The sequence below is a fragment of the Neoarius graeffei genome, chromosome 18 (assembly GCF_027579695.1).
Source record: "Neoarius graeffei isolate fNeoGra1 chromosome 18, fNeoGra1.pri, whole genome shotgun sequence".
NCBI classification, from domain to species: domain Eukaryota; kingdom Metazoa; phylum Chordata; class Actinopteri; order Siluriformes; family Ariidae; genus Neoarius; species Neoarius graeffei.
Window position 1 is genome coordinate 18,596,521 of NC_083586.1, and position 20,168 is coordinate 18,616,688.

General features: G+C 43.0%; 1 protein-coding gene across 1 annotated transcript in view; it reads right to left on the reverse strand.

The window, feature by feature from the left end:
- retreg2 (reticulophagy regulator family member 2) overlaps positions 1–20,168 on the reverse strand; it is a 58,061-nt gene that overhangs the window by 21,360 nt on the left and 16,533 nt on the right. Inside the window, exons 6-8 of the mRNA XM_060898485.1 lie at positions 10,622–10,759; positions 2,373–2,461; positions 2,080–2,215 (exon numbers count right to left, since the gene is read on the reverse strand). Coding sequence (XP_060754468.1) covers positions 2,080–2,215; positions 2,373–2,461; positions 10,622–10,759 — 363 coding nt within the window. The remainder of the gene's footprint in view (positions 1–2,079; positions 2,216–2,372; positions 2,462–10,621; positions 10,760–20,168) is intronic.

The window sequence follows — 20,168 nt, forward strand, 5'->3', positions numbered from 1 at the left end:
TGGGATCCCTGGTCATGGTGGCGTAGTTACCGTTGCTATGGGGGTCATCAAAGCGTCGGTTTAAAGCACGCCTCATTAAAACAACTACAATGGTGGGCAAAAGTTTACATACCCCAACAGAATGTTTCGTTTCTTGGCTATTTCTAAGAGAAATTGAATGATACACAAAAACCTTTATTTCACTTGTGGTTAATGGTTGGCTGAAGCCATTTATTGTCAAGAAAATGTTAACTCTTTTTAAACCATTATGACAACAAAAAAACGACACAAATGACCCTGATCAAAAGTTTACATACCCCAATTCTTAATACTGTGTATTTCCCCCTTTAACATCAATAACAGCTTGAAGTCTTTTGTGATAGTTGTCAATGAGTCTCTTTATCTTTTCAGATGGTAAAGCTGCCCATTCTTCTTGGCAAAAAGCCTCCAGTTCCTGTAAAGTCTGGGGCTGTCTTGCATGGACTGCACGTTTGAGGTCTCCCCAGAGTGGCTCAATAATGTTGAGGTCAGGAGACTGAGATGGCCACTCTAAGACCTTCACTTTATGCTGTTGTAGCCACTGACAAGTTGATTTGGCCTTGTGTTTTGGATCATTGTCGTGCTGGAATGTCCAAGTTCGTCCTATGTGCAGCTTCCGGGCTGAGGCGTGTAGATTTTCCTCCAGTAGTTTTTGATAAGTGACTGCATTCATCCTGCCATCAACTCTTACCAAATTTCCAGTGCCTTTGTAGTTCACACATCCCCAAAACATCAGAGATCCACCACCATGTTTCACTGTGGGAATGGTGTACTTTTCATCATAGGCCTTGTTGATTCCTCGCCAGATGTAGCGTTTAGTGTTGTGCCCAAAAAGTTCAATTTTGGTCTCATCACTCCACACAACTTTTTGCCGGAAGGTTTGGGGCGTGTCTCTGTGCAGTCTGGCATATCGTAGACGGGCTTCTTTGTGGCATTTGCGTAGAAGGGGCTTTCTTCTGGCAACTCTCCCATGCGGCCCATTTCTTCTCAAGAGTCTCCTAATTGTACTCTTTGAAACATCCACATCAACTTGTTTCAGAGAATCTCGAAGCTCACCAGATGTTATTTGGGGCTTCTTCTTTACATCACGCACAATTCTTCTAGCAGTGGTGGATGAAATTTTTCTTGGTCTACCTGAACGGGCTTTGGTGTCTACAGAGCCCCTGACTTTCCACTTCTTGATTATTGTTTGAACAGTGCTGACTGACATTTTTAATTGCTTTGATATTTTCTTATCTCCCTTCCCTGATTTATAAAGTTCAACTACCTTTCCACGCAGGTCCTTTGACAATTCCTTTGATTTTCCCATGGCTCAATCTCAAAGATGACGCGCAGCACTGGATGAGGGATAAAAGGTTCTCTCAAAAGTCCAGCAATTTACTGACTTTTTTATTTTCACCCACTAATTAGAAGAAAACAGATCACAGGTGAAGGTAGTCGCCTTTAATCGCCATTCAGTCCTGTTTATGTCAAATTGTGTACAGGTTTTCAGGCCAATTCACAGGGGTATGTAAACTTTTGATCAGGGTCATTTAGGTAGTTTTTGTTGTTTTCATGGTTTTCAAAGAGTAAACGCAGTAATGAATGCAATAAATAGCTTCAGCCAACCATTAACCACAAGTGAAATAAAGGTTTTTGTGTATTATCATTCAATTTCTCTTAGAAATAGCCAAGAAACGAAACATTCTGTTGGGGTATGTAAACTTTTGCCCACCACTGTAGATGCACCCTTTCCTTACTGCTTTTACTTGATGATACGCATGCATTTCAGAGACCGGTTTTATTTTTAGAGTCCATTTTCTATTTGCTTGTTCGATCGGCTGAACAGTTCAGCTTCTTGTCGCGTTTCCTTCAGCTCTGCTTCTCCACGCCTATGTAAAAGAAGGAGCCTTTCATGGAAATGATATGCAGAGGCCGTCAGGGACGTGTGGGTCATACGCAGATGACATGGAAATGACACCAGCGTACGCGTGCTAGCTTCCGGCTCGCCTCGGTCACTCGGTTAGAGCTCGTTTCATGAATCTCTTTCTCTCTCACGACCTTAAACCGACTCCAAAGTACCTTCTGAAACGTCTGTGAGTTGTGGCGTGGTGGCTCTGGACACCGAGAATCCTCCGCTCTCGAGGATGGACGCTTCCTCGTCAGAGAGCTCAGAGTCCGTGATGGCCATCGCCAACGCCGTGGTCTTCACATCCACCTGAGTGAGGACAGAAAATCAGAGGATGACGTTTAAGCCTTGGTTTGCCATTTAAGGACAAAACACGTTCTCCAGTCTCTGTGAAATTTCCACACTGCTGTTCCTGAGTTCGAAAATATCACCGGATCAAATCAAGATAACGTATACGAGTAATTACAGTGGGGGCAAAGCAGGACAGCTCCTCCTCGCTCTCACTCTCCGTCTCTGCCCTCGGCTCATCTCCTTCCTCCTGCTCCTTCTTCACCTCTACACACACACACATGGAATACAAATGATTCAAACAGCCAGGATGCGAAAATCTGCAAGACAGAACAAATGTGTATGACATGAAAGTCGTCATCAAATATTAACAGTCACTGAAAGTAAAGGGCCGAGGTCAGTATTCAAGGCCGAGGTCACGGTATTTCACCATACGGACCGACCTTAAGCTGGTAAATAATATATTTATTTTTTCTTTACCAAATTCTAACAGAAAACGAGAGCGCCCGAAAAGGGAAAACCGAGCCGAGCCGCCATTTTGAATCCTCATTCACGGCTGTAATGCGAATGGCTTCCTCCTCGGTATACAAGTGCACTTCCATGGCAGGAAAAAAACTGCATTTTGCCGCCTATGTAGTCCCCCATTTATACAAATACGAGTCATTCAGGATTCAGTCATGTTTTTGCTCGGCGTTAGCAACAGTTAGAGGTTTTTAGCTTTCTCCTGAAATGTTTTCGTTTATTTCTTCTTCCTCAGGGGAGTAAAACTCGCTTTCGCTGTGAACACTGTCGTTATCGCTATCCATGCTGTAAAATTAATGCTATTCTCCTGAGGAATGCGAAAATAAACGTTGGCAAAAATTGCTACTATGTTTGTTGTTGTCAACGAGCGAGTTGCCCCCGCTCGCCAGCCAATCAGAGCGCAGGATTTGATGGAAACCGCACCGCGAAAAAAATAATTAACAGTTATTTGACAAAATCGAGTCGTACGTGAGCTGATAGCCGATGAGGCGTGTAGCAACGAGTTGGCTATAATCCATGTATGACAAGATTGAGTGGAATAACAGTAGCCACATTCACTGGAACGGAGCATTTTTTGTTTTATTTTCTGCAAATTCGATAAATAAAAACCTCGTATAAAACGTCCGACAAAATCATTTCCGCTTCGAATGTAAACAAACCGGTGAAATAACAGTAGCCATTTGTGAAAAATGCTATAATAATTTTTAAGAAAAAAAAAAAAAAATTGGTTCTTGCCATCAAACACTTTCATTCCATATTTTGTTGCTTTTTTTTTTTTTTGCATCCTTGACTGGCAAGTGACGTCAAAGCGAAATCGAAACCCGGATGTCGGCCATGTTGGTGGAGATACAAACGCGGGGTCAAGCGACATTCCATACAAAACGGTCACGTGTGCGCGACTCTTTGTTTTCCCGCTGCTTTAAGCGTTCTTTCAGCTCTGCCATATCTTTGTGCTGGTCACAGCAGTACTCGAGACCGTGGCACATTCCGATTTTTTCGAATTGCGTCTGTGATTCGAAAAGAGTGCGAGGAAACTGAGGCTGAGTACGGAGAGGAGAGGAGCACGGCTGAACAACATCGTTAGGGCTGATCTAACGGACGCTAAAACCTAAACAGCTCGTGTTTGCAGTCATCATTTTATCTCAGATGAGATTCAAAAGCTCTCTCGATAAGATCATGGAAGAATTTTGCTAGAATTTTACGAAAAAATATGTCATAGAAAATGGGCTGCGTTTCGTCCAAGGTCGGACTCGATTCTTCGGCAGCCAAACCAGGTAGAGCGCGATATCTGGGGACTCGATGGTCGGTAGAAGCGTCTTATCTTCAGAAAAGTCAGACTTTTCAAAATAATACAGGTCAAAACCACACATATCTATCTTCTTTGTATCGAATCTTCGCTCGATCATTCAAATCGTCGGATACTGAGAAAATTCAGCATTGCTTACAGACACGCAATCTCCACCATCATGGCGGACGCTCAGGACGTAGCACGTTTTGGTCACGTTTGCAAGTCATCTATTTATTTTTTTTTTTTTTGAGTTTTCTTCTTTAGGATTTTTTTTTTTTTGGCGGTTGGCGAACCAACTCAAAGGCGCATTACCGCCACCTACTGGGCCGGAGTGTGGAACAGAAGATATTGGGGGGCGCCAAAAAAAAAAAAGTAGCACCGTATAACCTCTAATGAACGCCCCCATATTATTTCGGAAAAAAAATAATTCAAAATTTAAAAAAAACTAACAGTCTGAACAGTTTTACATACCACAGGTTTTCTATCCAAGTCCAGTATCCAAATGGAATACGAATTCGACGTCCTGGGCTATCACAATCCGAAAACTTTTAGCTTAAAACTCGCAGTGTCGGATTTGTGTTTTTCAGCATCTTTACGAGTAGAAACCGAATGATCAGATCAAATTATCTGGGAGGCGCGTGACTTCTGCAAAAAGGGAGCTTTATGCAAAGTGAGTGACGCAACAGTGGTCGCCGAATGAACACCTGCATTACCGTATACACTCCAGTAAGCGCCCCAAATAATAAAAAAGTCAATTTTTAAAAACAATTCGACGACTTTTCACCTCGAAAACGTATGAAAGTTCGGGAAAATTAGTAGGGCAGTTATGTTAGGGTTTGAAAAATTCGATCAACTGATTTTTTTTACCCCTAATAAAACGCCCCCCTTTTGAAAAATGTAACGCCCCCAGAGGCGTTCATTAGAGGTTATACGGTACGTTCTCTTAGCCATTTCTGTTTCTTTGAAATACTTGATCATTTTTGGCATTTTGTTTTTTAATAATTTTTATTTCGTCCTCGGTTGGTTCAACAACAAGCGCCGCCGTTTTGTTTTTCTCTACTCACGGTATACGAGCTGAGAACTTCGTAGTAGAGTAGCCAATCAGAGTGCACGATTATTGTTCATACCTAGTGAATGTGGATAGAAAAGATCCATCCTGAACAATATGAATGTTCTCTCTTTTTTTTTTAAAATATCTAACGATGGGCAGCACGGTGGTGTAGTGGTTAGCGCTGTCGCCTCACAGCAAGAAGGTCCGGGTTCGAGCCCCGTGGCCGGCGAGGGCCTTTCTGTGCGGAGTTTGCATGTTCTCCCCGTGTCCGCGTGGGTTTCCTCCGGGTGCTCCGGTTTCCCCCACAGTCCAAAGACATGCAGGTTAGGTTAACTGGTGACTCTAAATTGAGCGTAGGTGTGAATGTGAGTGTGAATGGTTGTCTGTGTCTATGTGTCAGCCCTGTGATGACCTGGCGACTTGTCCAGGGTGTACCCCGCCTCTCGCCCATAGTCAACTGGGATAGGCTCCAGCTTGCCTGCGACCCTGTAGAACAGGATAAAGCGGCTACAGATAACAAGATGAAATATCTAACGATCTAAAAAGGTATGATGGCATATTAGGACCATTGGAGGGGGGGAAAAAAAACAAAAACAAACACGAGTTGAGGGATGGGGTAGTATTCCAAGAAAGAAACTCAGAATTTCAAAGAGTAAAATTTGATCAACGTCATCATGCTAAAGACGCCACGGCTGAGCTGTGAGTTATAGGAAACGCAGTCCTTCCTCACTGGTTACTAGGGCTGTAGCAATATGCGTATCGAAATCAAAATCGCGATACGCAGAGCCACGATCCGTATCGCGATACAAGAAGGCAGAATCGCGGTACACCCTTTCAAACTTCTCCTCAGCCCAAAAACAGAGGTGCTTCCAAACTTCAATTTATGAATACTTTACTTTTTATTTAAATTACATTTTAAACTTACTTAAATTACTTTTATATCTATTAGTAAGTCGTTTTTTCGCCGACCTGCGACAATCTTCTGCGAGTCACGCAACGTCCACACTCGCCACTGGCAGAGCATTCATTTCTTTTAAGCGGTCGCCATTCTGGTTGCGACGCGGGGAGCGAATCTGTAAACAAGCAGCTCATTGGCTGGCTAGGTGTGCCACAAGCCAATCACAATCACTTGACCGGAAAGGCATGCAGTGTTGCCAGATTGGGCAGGTTTAGGTGCTTTTTGGCTGGTTTTGAACATATTTTGGGGTGGAAAACGTTAGCAATATCTGGCAACACTGAAGGCATGTCTGCTTGGGCGGAAGCCTTCTGTGGCAGTTACATTTTGACACGCGAGCAATGTTTCACTATAAAAATTCCGTAATTTCCATCTGTTTTCCGCGATCACAGAAAATCATTGGCCCTATGAGAGTGAGACAGTGAGAGAGCCACCCCCCCCCCAAAAAAAAATCTTAACAGATTTACACGATTTGGAAAAATGACTTTTTCAGAACCGAAAAAACCAGAGCTTCCGGCTCAACAGTATTATTTTGAGAAATAAAACAATCTTTGGATATACATTTGTTCATTTTTGCATACATATTACTCATTCTCTGCAGTGGTCTGAATTATGTTATTAAATAGTTAATGTAAGTAAGTAAATGTTAATAAGTCAAATTTACTACTTTAAAAACACATTTAAAAAAAATCGTGGGTGTATCGAATCGTGGGTCAAAAATCGCGATACGAATCGAATCGTGAGTTGGGTGTATCGTTACAGCCCTACTGATTACACGCTAAGATTTTTCAACTACAGAATGCAGGACGCATGTCAGCATCATCTCGCAGAATATCAGAGTTTTATATTTTCATAATTTTTTAATCTCAGTGAATATTCAAAGTTTTTCTTGTAATCTGACTTTCATCTTGGAAATCCTGACGTCCCCCTCCGAATATTACCTCCACCTTCAGCTCGGTATTCCCCCCCTTAAACCTAGAATGGCCCGAATACGCCGTTGTGCAAACGGCTTCCAAAATTTATTTTCGAATGAAGTTCCAATTTAAACTTTTCAGGTCTGTTTTCGCTGGTTGACGGTTTCCTAGGTGACCCACAATGCAGCCCTTGCTTGACCTCTAGCTAGACAGAGAGAGAGAGAGATGCAGCAGGGCTTTAGTCATTTAGTTTGTCCGGCGCTCTCACGCCCTATTCAAGAAGATCGGCTTCCAAAACATCGACTCAAATTTCACTCGTCGACAATGCCGTGTTTTTCATCTCATAAAATTGCCAAACACATGACCGGCATTTCAACGTAAGCATTTAAAGTGCTGATGACACGTTTTTGACATCTTTGGCGATGTTTTATAACATAAAAAGTAATTCCCGATGATCCATATATTAATTCACGAAGGCGCCTATTTTACAAGTTATGATAAAAAACGCGGCTATTTGGGCAAATTTGACGGGGCTGCAGCACCCAGGAGACGGAGGAGGAGGAGGAGCTATATGACGTCAGAGAAAGAACCTTCCTCCTAACTTACCAGTTTGTTGTTGATGCGACAGGTGTTCAGTTTATCATTATATATATTATTATGCCTTCGTGTTGTGTTGCCGGCTTTTGCTCCAAAACCCACAAGGATGGGGTAAGTTTATTCAAGTTTCCCAGAGATCCCGAGCTGCATGCAAAGTGGGTGAAGCAAGTCAGGCGCACTCGTGACAAGTGGGAGCCCTCACCAACATCCGTCCTGTGCTCTGAACACTTCGATTTGGATTGTTTTGACACCCTTCCCAGCTTAAAGGAATCTCTTGGGTGTTCAGTTCAGCACAAACGTGTGTTACTACCATCAGCAGTGCCTACTGTTGCCAGATACTGCTGACGTTTTCCAGCCCAAAATATGTTCAAAACCCACCAAAATGCACTTGAAACCGCCCAACTGGGCGGGAAACCTCCCAATCTGGCAACACTGCCAGTATTCCGGAGGGGGTCTACTAGTAGCTATGCCGGATCCAAAGACAGTCCTCCTGTCAGAACATGTGTTGTGAAACGACATAAGATAAAGGTGCGTAGAGCTATAGATTCTACATGATAATCATAAAGTCGGCGTGATATCAGTCATGTATTTGCTTGTGAAAGCTTGCGGCTTTCATGTAACTGCCGCCTAGCAACGAGAGGCAAAGGGTAAAGAGGGTAGACTATCATAGATTCTATTCGGAAGAGATCAACACAATTCTAGACTCCCAGAAGAGGAAGAGCTAGCACTAGAGAGAGTTCACCGGCGTTTTCATGCGCCATTTCCATTGAGTAGAACCAGAGTAGAACAGCCAGTGAACCGCAGCGTGTTCTCCCGCTGACGTCACAGCATGGCCGCGAGCCACGGACCCAGTTTTCTTGCGCTGTGCAATTAAAAGTTGGATATTCGCGTAACAACAGCTTCTTTTCACGTAATTATAACAGAAATCTAGCATGTTTGCCATGTTGTATAGTTTATTTAAGAAATTGCATAGAGTCATGTTCGTGTCATCAGCACTTTAAATAATCGTGCAAATTTAACGACCAATTCATTTCCACAACGTACATGACACACGAGCAGCTGGACTGTAACGTTTAGCAATTTCGTGCGCAGCGACGTTAAACGGTCCGACGAGCTCCGTTTGTCTTTAATAACCTCCTGCTGTCGTCATGAGCTGGATCGGAAATCAAAATCCCTCGCTGGATATTCAAAATATTTACTAGTTGAGAAAATCCAACAGACTAGAAACCAAAGCAGGTATAAGAGGTTTTTAAAATTTTTAATTAAAAGTATAAAAGGAAAACCGTTAGGCTAAATACTTAGAGTCGTAGATAAGTATATGATTTGAGACTTGTTCATTCAGTTGCAGGCACAGAGTCACAAGGTGCTGCGCTGCCTCTGGGATTTACGTCGGTATTGCACGACATGGATCTGTTGCATTCGTTTCTGAGGACGAGCACATCACGATGCGCGCGGCAGCCATCTTGGGCGTAATTAGCGGCAGATATAAATCAGAATGAATGCGTTTCGGGTGGACGTTCCCCGAGCTGAAGGGAGAAAGTGAGACTGTGCCGAGTTTGGAAAATTCATCTCGACAGCAGCAGAGCCTAATCTAGGAATTTGAAAATAGGGGACGGATCCCTCACTAGTTGTAGAAACAGGGGACAGAAAATATTAACATGGGTAAAAATATCCCTCATTTGTTCCAGTTAGTGGGGACAGAAAAATAAGTAATACATTGGTAGATCTTTTCAAGAGTACATCTATAAACAGAACAGTTTTATTAATCTTTACTTTTAGAATATCATTAACATAATACTAAATTGAACTTTCAACAAGAAAAATTAAACAAATTACTCAAAAAAAAAATAAACCTAGCAATCATGTAGAATGTGTAAGATTACCAGGACTACAAAAATGCAGAAAAATAGGCTTTACTTATCCAAATGCACCTGTTGGTTCAAAAGTTAAAGTGCAGAGAACCTCACAGCACAACATGAAGTTACCTTAAAATATAATATAAATGCCTCAGCTTTCATGTAAGAAAAAAACTATTAATACTAGTACTGTGTGCAGGCAGTCTCTCCTGAAGACTAAAATAAACAATAATTATAAACTAATAAAATAAATGCCTCAGGCTTCATAGAAGAAAAAAAAAACAATTTGAACAGAATCTCACAGTATGATGCTGAAGCTGCCTAAACAATGGAAAATAAAATACCATTTTGGCAAAAATGTTGGCATCCATTAATTTCTTGTATTAAGTAAAAAAAAAAAAAAAGTGCACACAGTCCTTCACTGTAAACATAACACACTTTCAGTAACAGAATTTAAGCCTATATAAACACTGACTCGCACATCATGCAATGTTGCCAGATACTGCTGACGTTTTCCAGCCTAAATCTGTTCAAAAGCCGCCAAAATGCACTTAAAACCGCCCAATCTGGCAACACTGCGCACATGCTGCTTCTCTTGAACGTATACACGGAAGTAAGGCAGAAGGTAGTTTGTCGACGTCACCGCAAGACAACGCCAATGATTGGTCAAATTTGCGGGAAAGTTGCGGTGATTGGATAGAATTGCAACACCGCCCTGAATTCGCGGGGATTAGTTGAATTTGCGTTGATGTTGCAAATCGCGAAATCCTGGAGGCTCTGAATGTTATGTTTGGATGAGACAGAACGATATGCCATGTGCTTTTGGGTATTTTTAAAACACTTCACACGATTGGTTGAGATACACTGTCTTCCGGTTCAGTGACCAATGATATAATAGTTCACAAAACCGTTTTACCCGCTAAATAAACCATTCGGAATACTTCGGTCCTTTCCGATATTTTCCGATTGGTGTGTAAACAACGCTGTATTTACCGCAGTGCTTGCTAGCAGGTGCTGACAAATTGATACGCACAAGATTCAGTAAAACGCGACTACACGCTCTCTACTTATAAATTCCGACAAAATGAATAGATACGCGATATCACTCTCGCGCCCAAAAAGTGGATGTGCGACAGACAGATAAAAAACGCGCATTATCGAGTGTTACGCGCCCTAGATTAGGCTCTGCAGCAGTGTGTGACGGCATGTTCAGAATGAACTCGTGCAGCGGTGAGCGCGCTCACTTCTCTTGTCGTGTTTGCGGTGCTGCGTGTCCCCCTTCATGCTGTAGTCCAGCTTCATCAGGATGGGCTCCAGTCCCGTGTACATCTTCTGGATCAGTTCATGGTACACAACCAGAGGCCAGAGCAAGACGCTCAACACTACACACACACACAGACACAAGTGCAGACTGTAACACCAACACTGATTACATCACCCAAACCCTGTTTAACTAAAACTACCGTATTTTTGGGACTATAAGGCGCACTTAAAATCCTTAAATTTTCTCAAAAATTGACAGTGCGCCTTATAATCCAGCGTGCCTTATGTATGATTACTTGTTGTGCTTACTGACCGATTTTATGTGGTACAATGCGCTCAAAAATTTGTCGAAATGTGCGAGTACGACTTTGGTAAGCAACAGAGCCGCTCTGCTCAATGGATATTCGGAGCATTACGGTACGCTGTGTCACTACCTGATCGGCCCCGTAACAGGACCCCTGAGCAGTCTACAAGACTGCCTGACTGTAATGTCTAAACTAGAAGTGCATTCATGTAAGGCAGCCCGGGCCCGGAGTACACGCTAACAACAATAAACCAATCAGAGAACAGTATTTAGTACGCTTACCCCCGCCACTTTTTATAGGTAATGCGTACTGTGCTTCAACATTATATTACGGCAGATTCTACCGTAACTGGATCCATTAACCACTTGCCCACAAAATAAGAAATTTTTCTTGTCCTTTTTTAAGTGAGGTAATATTTTCAAGATTGAAAATATGGTATTTGGTCTTCTAAACCAGCACGTCATTTAAAAATACACCGAGTATATCAATAAAAGATTTTTAAAGAATAAAGTTCTATTTCTTTGACATATCTGACAGACATACAGTGGGGAAAACAAGTATTTGATCCCTTGCTGATTTTGTTGGTTTACCCACTAAGAAAGACTTGATCAGTCTGTAATTTTAATGGTAGGTGTATTCTAACGTGGAGACAGAATATCACAAAGAAAATCCAGAAAATAACTTTTAAATATCCATATTAATTTATTTGTATTTTATTGAGAAAAAGAAGTATTTGATCCCCTAGTAACCATCAAGAGTTCTTGTTAATACAGACAACTTATGCTACGTTCACACTGCAAGGCTTAATGCTCAATTCCGATTTTTTTGTGAAATCCGATTTTTTTGTGAGGTCGTTCACATTAACAAATATATGCGACTTGTATGTGATCCTCAGTATGAACGAAAAGCGACCTAAAAGTGTTCCGCATGCGCATTGCAGGATACGACGACGTCACACGCAGTGAGCATGGCCAGTGTTTACGGAAGTAAAACCGCCCGGTTGCGGTATGACCCATCCAATCTAGCTTGAATAGCTGCATCCCCCCAAATGGAAATCAGCTCCCTAACCTCTGCGTCCTTCCATTGAGAAGATTCAGAACCTTCACAGCCCGAAGCGTCCCTCGCATTGATGTCATGCGCCATGTTGTTGTAACTTTTTTTGAGAGACCCGCCGCCTACTTCAGCGCAGAATAGTGACGTTTGTGGCTTGTTGATGACGTGTAAGTCGGATGAATGCGACCTGGCGGTTCAGACTGAAGTCGCATATGAAAAGATCGGATAGGAATCGGAATTTCACCACATATCCAAACGGCCTGGGTCGGATTTGAAAAAAATCGGATCTGTGTCGTTCATATTGTCAATAAAAGATCGGATACAGGTCACATATGGGCGAAAAGATCGGATTTGAGTCACTTCAGCCTGCAGTGTGAACGTAGCCTTAGACTCTCCAAATGACCTTGTCACCTAAATTGAAGACACCTGATATCACTAATGACTTGTATAAAAGCCACCTGGCCACAGAATCAATCAGTTTGTCAGACTCCAAACTCTCCAACATGGGAAAGACTAAAGAGCTTTCTGTGGATTTAAGGGAGAAGATTGTAGACCTGCACAAGACCGGTATGGGCTACAAAACCATTAGCAAGAAGCTGGGCGTTAAGGTGACAACTGTTGGTGCAATTGTGCGCAAGTACAAGACTCACAACATGATCATCAATCGACCTAGGTCTGGGGCTCCAAACAAGATCTCACCTCGTGGGGTTTCCAGGATCATGAGAACGGTGAGAAATAGACCTAATACAACACGGGCAGAGTTAATGGATGATCTTAAAGCAGCTGGGATCACAGTCACCAAGCAAACAGTTGGTAACACTTTACACCGCAATGGTCTAACATCTTGCAGTGCTCGCAAAGTACCCCTGCTTAAGAAAGCACATGTGCAGGCCCGCCTGAACTTTGCCAGTGAACATCTGAATGACTTGGAGAGTGACTGGGAGAAGGTCTTATGGTCAATGAGACCAAAATTGAGCTCTTTGGCATCAATTCAACCCGTCGTGTCTGGAGGGAGAGACATGCTGCTTATGACCCCAAGAACACCATCCCCACTGTCAAGCATGGAGGTGGTAACATTATGCTTTGGGGGTGTTTTTCTGCACAGGGCTACTTCACCGTATCAATGGGAGGATGGACAGAGCCATGTACCGTAAAAATCCTAAGTGAAAACCTCCTTCCCTCTGCCAGGAAGCTTAAAATGGGTCGTGGATGGGTCTTCCAGCAGGATAATGACCCAAAGCATACAGCCAAGGCAACCAAGGAATGGCTGAAGAAGAAACATACTGTATCAAGGTCATGGAGTGGCCCAGCCAGTCTCCGGACCTGAATCCTATAGAAAATCTATGGAGAGAGCTGAAGCTCAGAGTTGCCAAGTGACAGCCACGGAATCTTGATGATTTAGAGGTCATTTGCAAAGAAGAGTGGACCAACATTCCTCCTAATGTGCAGAAACCTGGTCATCAACTACAAAAAACGTCTGACCTCTGTGCTTGCTAATAAGGGGTTTGCCACAAAGTACTAAGTCCTTTTGGCAAGAGGGTTCAAATACTTATTTTCCTCAATAAAATGCAAATAAATTAATACAAATTCTTTAAAGTCGATTTCTTCATGATCTTCTGTCTCAGCATGTTAGACTACACCTACCATTAATATTACAGACTGATCGAGTCTTTATTAGTAGCCAAACCAACAAAATCAGCAAGGGATCAAATACTTCGTTTTCCCCACTGTAACTCCCATTTTAAAAATCCCTTTCGCTATCGTCAGTGAATTTCAGTCAGATGACCTGACGATAGACTCGGCCATTATCAGAGATGCCTACCCCAAATTTTGAATTTCAGTATTCTTGAAAACATTTTTCAGTATTTTGGAATGACTTTCAGTAACATTAATTTATGCGCATTTCCATTATAAAGAGGTGTATATACCAATATGTTTAACATTTAAATTATTAAAAAGAACTTTTGTGTGAATTGAATAAACAAAACACGAGCAGCCATCTCAACTGAATTTCCACTCAACAAATTTCTAGAGCATACAATATATCACATTTTTATAAATACAACAGTGTTCCCTGTTTGCAGACATTACGGTTGACTACCAATCATTGGTATTGAATGTAACTCCTCAAAATAATTATATTATATTGCCTGGCAAAATGTTCTACCTGTTAACGGATTCTAATAACATTTAAAAAATGTTCTTATTTCATGCCAAAGAGAGTCCGACATTGTTATCTTAATGTCCCAATATATAAATACTTCAGCATAATGCTTCAGAAGAGACACTGAATAAAATGACATTTATAATTGTATTTAAAACGGTGGAATGATCAATGTTTTGCCACAATCCCAACAACACTAATCATAAAATTCTGGTTTTGATCAGACTACATGTACATTTGCACTTGCAACACTGAAAAGACTTTGAATTAAAGAAGTCCAGCCAGTGTTTGATATTTCAGTGAATAAAAATCAGACATGTAAAAAGAAACTGAACAAGTTTAACTCACATTTCATGGCACTAATTGGCAAGTTCAACTCCAAGCACAGGTCAACCATCACCGCTTCAGCGCGCGTCACGTTCCGTGTCTTTTCATCCACAGATTTCGTAAAAAACTGCTGGATACCCCCAGATTTACTTTCCGCCTGACTCGCCATTTCAGCATACTCCATATGTTTTTTTTTTTTGTAGTTGACATGCCGCGTGCAGTCATCGCGACCACCATGAGTGATGTTAATGTCAGTTCTACACAGTTTGCAGTGCGCGTATCCATTACCCTTTTGACTGGGTGTAATGCACATCCGTTCTACCGTATCGAAAATAGCGCGAACAAATGTGCGGAATCTGCGCATGTCACGCACAGCCTGTGCGGTTGTCGTAAAAATAAATAGCCTAGCCGTGAATCACGCATGGATTGAAAAAGTCGCTTGGACATTTAAAAACAACTCACTGGAATTTTTTAAGACTTTATAATAATTCCGTACAGAATAACACTGCTTGCCGTAACATCGTATTTACGTAACTTTTCCGTACAAAATACGGCCAATCCGTACTAGTAGGCATCTCTGCATTATGGATCTTTGGTAGTTATCGTGTGGAAGCAGGCTTTATCATTTTTGGGTGTCAACAGATAGAGTTGAAATAGATTAACAGCGAAAAAACTATTTCGTTCACGAGAGAAGCCCACAGTTATTTTTTAAAAATGCTATCGTCAGTCTGTCAGTCTAATGCACCTGACGATAGCAAAATCCAAGCCCTCGCCACGCACATGTTGACTGACGCAAAGAGGAAATTCTACTGCGCGTGATTTCTGTGACAGCAGACATTTACTTCCGGGCAAGACTCGGAGTTCTGACAGCTAGATTTCATCAAATAAATCAAGGTCAGATTTTCAGTCAGCTATCCTGACAATAGAAATTTTTGACGATAGAAACATTGAGAATATATTTGTGCGTTCATATTTAAATTTTTCTGGAGGAAAACTATCGTAAGTTGAGATAAATCAGAGCCGCTTGCGACCCTTTCAGCCGACAGGCCATTTCAATGTGTTATTTCCCCGCGAAAGAGACACAGTCGCGTCTATCGTCACTGTTCTGACAATTATTGTTGATATTTCAATTTTGAAAATAAATTCTCTTTATTTCAATATTTTATTTTATTTGGTTCTAGTGATGAGGTATTTAATATTATGACTAAATTCGTCAGATTAATAATGTAAGAAACCGTTTTGTTGCTATGAGTGTCTGTCAGAATATGATGGTAGACGTTAGTTTGTCGGTCAGGTTTTGATGATAGAAACCGATGTGTTTCTATTGTCGTTGAGCATGTCTGTCATGTCAGGCTTTTATTAATTAGTTACCAGGACTACTGTCCTCAAACTTACTGTGAATGTCCAAGACCCCAAATGCTACTAGAAAAACTTAATAGAATGATCAAAATAATCAATTCAGCAGTTTAAGGAGACGGGACTTAACTGGCCTCTGTTATGGTAGAATCTGCCTTACAGTACGTGTGTGTACGTAAAAGGACCCCCAAAATGGCACCTGTTAAGAGGCATGCTTACGAAGCGGGTTTCAAGCAGGTTGGAAGAGGAATGAATTAATAAGTGAGTGTATTTTTCTGCACCGGTATTTGTTGTTACAACTGAGTGGAATAAAGTTTGATTTACCGGACTGTGTTGTTTTGCTTAATGCGCCTTATGTGTGAACATAGACACGTTAATTCACAGTGCGCCATATAATCCGGTGCGCCTTATTGCCCAAAAAATACGGTATTATTGAATTTCTGACTAATCACACGTCAAATCAAGCATCGTTATTTATAAGCTATAAAAATAAACCTTCAGACATCAGGAATGATAAAGCACTCTTGAAATCTTCCTTATACTTTGTTGTTCTGAAACTCGGTGATAAATATGACAAACATTGCATCATCAAACAAACAAAAAAAACATTTGTACTATTTAAGAAAAAAAAAGCTATCGCAATCTCACAGAAAAGTGTATTGCGACTTAATTTATCACAATATTGATATTATCGCTCAGCTCTACTGCCAAACAGAAAATAAAATAAAAAAAACCACACCAAACCTAGCATACACTGGTGAACGAGACGGCTAATTCCTTTTCCAGATGTGCACTCAGCAACACCAAGGAAACCGCAAGGTGAAAGTCTTGTGACGCTAATTACTAAGAAGTGGCTCCTCCATTTTGTTTTACAGGCCACAGATCCCGTTTTCTTTTGGCTCACAAAACAGGTGTGGGAAAACTTCACTTCGATAAACCTCTTCACATCCCACGTCTCTCCCTCCCTTCGGTGAACTGGCTTTAGCTTCGAAAGCGCAAACTTAGTTTAGCGCCGGGTCAAAAAGGTTAACGCTACAGCTACGCTAAGCGCTGGCATTTACAAGCAGAAAAACTAACAAGGAAATTAAAAAATTTGTTTCAGCTGATAGGGGTTTCACTTGAAATAAAACACTTTTTTTTTTTTTTTTAAAAAAAACAAATACGAGCATGCACAATTTGTACAATTTACACGCTGCAAAAATAACTTTTCTTTCAATCACAAAATATTTGAGCAGGGCTCGACATTAAGGACTGCCCGATTGCCTGGGACAAGTGAAACATGCACTTGGGCGAGTGGGATATGTCCCCGACACGCCTGACTGGGCAAGTTGGAATGAGCATATATTACCAACTAGCACCACAAAAATTAGGCTTGTTAATCTTTTATTTCAGTTCCTAAAAGCTTCCCTCACTCCGTATCCGCCATTATGTCTTGGCTGTTTTCTTAAGGCCAATTTATGCTGACAACACAGTCAGCATAAATTGCGGATAGCGTCTGCGTAGCCCCCCACCTTCGCAGACGCTCTGCGCGCACCTCCCAAAAATTGTGACCACCGCAGAAGCCTCGCAGACAAGAGGGCTCCGATTGGTCCACTCTACATCCGCTGTACACGCACTTCCGCTTCCCTACTTTCCCGGTTTGGTTTGTTTTCACGACCGCCGTTTTTAAAAACACGAGCGAAGATGGAGCAGCACGAAGAGCGGTTGATCGCGGAAGTGAGGAAGTACGTACATCTATACGACTCCAGTTCTAGTCATTATAAGTAACCGGAGGATAAACACTCCACTAACCACACCCACCAACTACTCCTAGCGATTTCGCGACTTCGCGCCCCCTTGCGTTGTGGCGGTGAATAACATCGCGCACGCCTATTACTCCCCGCTCAACAATAAATTACAACTGTCTGCGAAAAGCTATCTGCGAAAGCCTTGTTGCAAGAGCATGCAGAGGCCTTACGTCTCAGTTTCATTTACTGCTTTATATATGTGCATGACATCACGTGATAATTACAGCTGGGGTCAGACAGACACCGTCTTTCATGTAAGCAAGGCTTCATCTGTCTTCAGCATGGTTAATTTTTGCGCCGTTTTTGCTTGTTCACACAGAGAAATCGATAAAAGGCGTTACCGTCTCCCCGCTATCAAAAAAACGTTAACAAAAATAGAAGCGAATGCTTCAAGAACAACGAGGAAATGAGCGGTTAAAGAATACGAGGAGAGGAGCTCGGCCTGAAAACTCCAGAGAAATTCACGATTGTATTTAAAATGTATTTTACAAAAACAAAGTTGGAAGTGAGGACGGAAGAGTTTGCTTGAGAACCTCGTTTTATTTTTTTTCTGCTCGCATTCGAGGCAGCGCCTTCATGAAAGCGTTTGATTTTCTTGCAGGTGAAGCCGCTTCCTTACTCGACACAGAAAACCCAAACTGGTTTCAAACAACTCGGGCATAAAAAACTCAACAAGGAGCCACATGCGCGATAAATCCTGAAAGAACAGAACAGATTAAGAGCAGAGAGAGCTGGAGCTTTGTTTCTGTTATCAGAGGAACACAGTCCTGTGCAAAATATTTATATCTCTTTTTTTATCATCCACCTCTAGGTTTATTAAAAAAAATTAAATTAAAAAAAAAATAATAATAATCCCCATGCTGCGTCATGATAGACTGGCTGCACTGATTCAGTTACAGGTTGCCAGGTCTGTATGAAACACCCACAGCCTACACACTAAACAATTTTAAACTCAAACATTATCCTGTCTGTCATGACGCAGCAGCCTTTTTTTTTTTTTTTTTTTTTATAAAAACCTAGAAGTGGATATATATTCTCAAACACAGTACTGTTCAAAAGTCTTGGCACCCTATTGTTTTCTTCATACAAACTTTGTTATTGAGGTATTTCACTCACGTGACCAAGTCATGTGATGCTGCCATTTTGGACGGCACGGCTCGAATCAGTTTGAATGCGAGGAAGGCGACAAACGAAAAACAAAAGAAAAAGGAGCGAGATGCAGAAAACACCTTCACTATCCAGCGACGTAGGGCATTTACAGTGCGAGCAGAGGGAGAGGGATTTGCAAAAATTGAGGTTAGCAGGCTTAGAGAACGACGTTTACCTGCTTCCACCAGGATTGTTCACTGACGTACGGAAGTACACGAAGCCCTCGTCTTTACCTGACCTCGGCCCACATGATCTGTATACCTATGTCGTTAAAAACCCATCGCCATGCACAGGTATTGATCTGAAAGCGTATAAGAGTTTGGATGCCTACAAATATTTTGTGTCAGGCTGGGTAACATGCCTACATCAGCGGGTCGTCCCTGGAGCCGGTGGTCGCCATCTTATTACAGCTAAGGTTTGTTCACATTTTCATTTACTTTCGGTCCTCAGGATAAACAAAATGTTATTAAATGTCATTGAAATAACTTCTTAGTCTGTTGAGACATGGCCCGTTATAAATTTGCTGTTACCAGGCAATGACCAAGAACTGTATTATTAGGGTCGGTGTAGTTGTAGCAGTGCACTAGCAGCTAGCTGTTAGCACTAGCTAATGTCAACAACATCGTAGCTAGTATGTTACTGTAGCAATATTTACGTTCAGTCATTTGGATGACTGTTAAAACCTTTCAGTCTCAAGTTTTTCCTTTACTGGATTTACTAGTTTACTGAGCCAGCGCGCGCTCGCCGGCCAAGCCGGGAGCCAGCGCGCGCTCGCCGGCCAAGCCGGGAGCCAGCGCGCGCTCGCCGGCCAAGCCGGGAGCCAGCGCGCGCTCGCCGGCCAAGCCGGGAGCCAGCGCGCGCTCGCCGGCCAAGCCGGGAGCCAGCGCGCGCTCGCCGGCCAAGCCGGGAGCCAGCGCGCGCTCGCCGGCCAAGCCGGGAGCCAGCGCGCGCTCGCCGGCCAAGCCGGGAGCCAGCGCGCGCTCGCCGGCCAAGCCGGGAGCCAGCGCGCGCTCGCCGGCCAAGCCGGGAGCCAGCGCGCGCTCGCCGGCCAAGCCGGGAGCCAGCGCGCGCTCGCCGGCCAAGCCGGGAGCCAGCGCGCGCTCGCCGGCCAAGCCGGGAGCCAGCGCGCGCTCGCCGGCCAAGCCGGGAGCCAGCGCGCGCTCGCCGGCCAAGCCGGGAGCCAGCGCGCGCTCGCCGGCCAAGCCGGGAGCCAGCGCGCGCTCGCCGGCCAAGCCGGGAGCCAGCGCGCGCTCGCCGGCCAAGCCGGGAGCCAGCGCGCGCTCGCCGGCCAAGCCGGGAGCCAGCGCGCGCTCGCCGGCCAAGCCGGGAGCCAGCGTGCGCTAGCTCAGTAAACTAGTAAATCCAGTAAAGGAAAAACTTGAGACTG